At 31.5% G+C, this 3040-nt stretch overlaps 1 protein-coding gene across 2 annotated transcripts; it reads left to right on the forward strand.

The window, feature by feature from the left end:
• The first annotated feature begins 390 nt into the window (after nt 1-390).
• On the forward strand, nt 391-2158 carry LOC111642609. Of its 2 annotated transcripts, none has more exons than XM_023388980.1 (3): nt 391-534; nt 737-882; nt 951-2158. In XM_023388980.1, the coding sequence occupies exons 1-3, from the start codon at nt 414-416 to the stop codon at nt 2100-2102; spliced, it is 1419 nt and encodes a 472-aa protein (XP_023244748.1). In that variant the 5' UTR covers nt 391-413; the 3' UTR covers nt 2103-2158. The 2 variants fall into 2 exon arrangements, with proteins under 2 accessions (XP_023244748.1, XP_023244749.1); XM_023388981.1 differs by having other exon boundaries at nt 414-503.
• The last annotated feature ends 882 nt before the right edge of the window (nt 2159-3040 follow it).

The raw sequence follows: 3040 nt of genomic DNA on the forward strand, positions 1-3040 counted from the left end.
GCATGAATATGGACGAAGCTACTACAATGGTTCAAACATGAATGATTTTAAAATCCCAGATCATTGATTGTTTTATAAATGCATATAATTTAGTTGTGAAAGATGTAGTAAGCTGCACAGTAAACAGATACTTTTACATTTTTTAACCAAACAATCTGCATTCAATTTCTTTTCTTCATTTACGCATTTATGTGACCATTAGAAGTCACAAAAAGTTTTTATAATCGTTCAGAAGGGAAGAAAGTTAATTAAAAATTAAACAACGTGTTCGAAATTCACTATGAGAATTGGAATTAACTGAAGATTAACTGTGTTGTGGCTATTAGGATATTTTAGACATCGTAATAATTCGAACGTAGAAACAATAAGTAACAATTGATTATAATTTTAATAACTGGAAACGAAAACAAAAAATGACAAGAGAAATGACATTTTACCAGTTATGTCTGTGTTACATCAAAGAAAACACAGAAGAAATATTAATGTTTTATCAAGAAAAAAACGTAAATTTAACAGATTTATTTTGCAGACTTCGTGAGTTTCGTTTTTCTCAATATAAATCTTCAATGTGTGTTGTTTTTTATTTCGTTTTCATTTATTTATTAAATTTCCACAAGTCATGAAACAAATTTTATTGGAATATGCTATTATCACTATACCTTCTTATTCAAATACAATTTGCATATCTGCTTTATAGATGCAATTTTAGTTTTAAATATAAAATTTTTTCATTTAGCACCTGTTATTTGCGAAGATCTTATAACACCGCCGAATCATCTTCCTCTATTAATGCATTGCATTTTCAGAATTGGAATAAAAAAATTGGATTTATTATTTTATCGAAGAAAATTGCCTGTCGAAGACATACAAGAAGTCTGTAAGGTAACAAAATATCTGATAATCTATGTTATTAAAACAAGAATTGTAATTTATTTGAATCATATTTTCAGAGAATTACCATAGCACGTCTTACTTTTACAAACTTATCCGAAAACGATCTTCAGGTATTAGCAAGACATTTTCTAAATATCGTTCAGTTAAACCTGAGTCATACCGATACTTCGGATAATGTGTTAAAAACTATCGGTGAATCTTGCAAATATTTGAAAATATTGGACGTCTCGTCGTGTCCCATTACAGATAACGGTCTTTTATTTCTCTGTTACGATCTGAAAAATAAAGTTCGATGTTCGCAACTGGAGCGAATAAAGGTATTTGTTACGTCTGTCACATGGAAAGGTCTTCTCAATATCTTAATCAACCACAATTTAAGAAGTTTCGATGCTATCACAAGTAATTACTTTCACACTTTAAATCAGTATTGCAAATATTATTCAGATCGTAATTTATATTTGGAAAATCTGGATGTATTTCCGATACGTGACGAGCCTCTTAACGTATATGAGTTACTGTTATGCACACCGTATTTGAAAAAGCTATGCTTATTTAATGTCGATATATCCGACGAAGAATTTCTCAGTTTGCCAAGATTTAGTCACTTGGAACAACTATCGGTGTTTGTTCCAGATTCGTGTCTGACTTTTGAAGTAGGAATGGTGAATTTTCTTTCCGTGTCTGGTAGAAATCTAAAACGTTTGGAATTAAAGCATTTTAACTACGTGAATGTTTACTTCATCGGTATGTATTGCACCAGTTTGGAAGTGCTGAGCCTCTTCTCTACGCGTCATCTACATTTCAGATCGCGATGCTATAACAACTTTGCCAATTACAAAACTTTGAAGCAATTGACCATTGATATCTCGGATGGACGACCGTGGGACGATTTCTTTCAGTCAACATTTCCCAATTGTCCTTCTCTCCAAAAGCTGTGTATAAAACGCATCGATGTGACAGAAGATCTGTGTAAAGCAATTCGCTTTTTACCCAAAACTTTATCAGGAATAACGTTAGCTAGCTGTAGAAATATTACAAAGGCTTTGATTTATCAGTTTATCGATAATCTACCAAATCTACGAATTTTTTCTTTGCACCAGAGAAAATATTGGATACCTCCTGGCGATTTAGACGAAATTCACAACTATCTGAATGCCATTAATTCGTCGCTGTGGTTTGATTACTCCGGTCATTTTCCTTTTGAATAAGTTAATACAAAAATTTCGTGAAAATAAAATATCTCAACTTGTTTAAAATATTGATAATTTCGTAAAATTTATTTATTTATTTATTGTTAAATTGTATATTATAATGAATTCTTAAATAAACATAAAATATTACTCCGTTTTTTTTATGTAAAATGAATTTTCTATGCATAAAACGAAATCGTTTTTTTTCAAAAGTTTTGCATAACGTTAGAAATAAAAATTTGAAACCCTTTAAAATTTTACTTTCTCGGTTATTAACATATATAAACAGAAGGAAGTATCCTACCGCTTTGGGGAACCCGAGATCGAATCCGGACGGGTCGAAAAAACCCCAATAATTTTTCGGGGTTAGTCCATTCGGATATGTTGGGCCCCGTCCCTCATCATCCGGCCGCCTCACTGTGCTGAACCCATAATGGGCTTGCTAAAAGAGTCATAGTGCCCACAGGGCAGAAAGAGTTAAAAAAAAAAGTGTCATAATGTTTTATAAATGCAAATTTTTATCATAATTCAACAAAATTACTCCTTTTAAGTTATTTTTATTACTTAAATTTTATATACTAATGTAACAGAAAATTACCGGACGTGTTAACGGACACCTCAATCTCTTCGAATGCTGGGAAAGTCAAGCAAGAGCCATCCAGGTATTTAAATAGATTTGAAACTTAGATTAAACGAATCAATTATATTTCTGTATAGTATTTGTAATAATATGATGTACGAGTTTTATACTAATAACACTATTTTAAACTGTATATTTGCTCTGCGATTACTATTCGAGGGCGTTTTATGAGAGCGATCGACTGATACCTTAACAGCCTCCGACGTTTATACTGTATAGTTTTTGATGTTTTTCGTTAGTAAATTCACGATTAGCAAGCCCTCTCTATCCTTTTTACATTTACTAGTGCTTTACTAAATCAGCTGTGCAAGTCTTA

This window comes from Centruroides sculpturatus, unplaced genomic scaffold (genome assembly GCF_000671375.1).
Source record: "Centruroides sculpturatus isolate CEXI.00-Female unplaced genomic scaffold, Cexi_2.0 scaffold1723, whole genome shotgun sequence".
Taxonomy (NCBI): Eukaryota; Metazoa; Arthropoda; class Arachnida; order Scorpiones; family Buthidae; genus Centruroides; species Centruroides sculpturatus.

Excerpts from the sequence above, each read along its gene's own strand:
- LOC111642609 (XM_023388980.1), top strand. The coding sequence starts at position 414 with ATGACAAGAGAAATGACATTTTACCAGTTATGTCTGTGTTACATCAAA. Across the intron at positions 535-736 it reads AGATTTATTTTGCAGACTTC|CACCTGTTATTTGCGAAGAT; the intron begins GTGAGTTTCGTT and ends TTTTTCATTTAG. Across the intron at positions 883-950 it reads ACATACAAGAAGTCTGTAAG|AGAATTACCATAGCACGTCT; the intron begins GTAACAAAATAT and ends TCATATTTTCAG.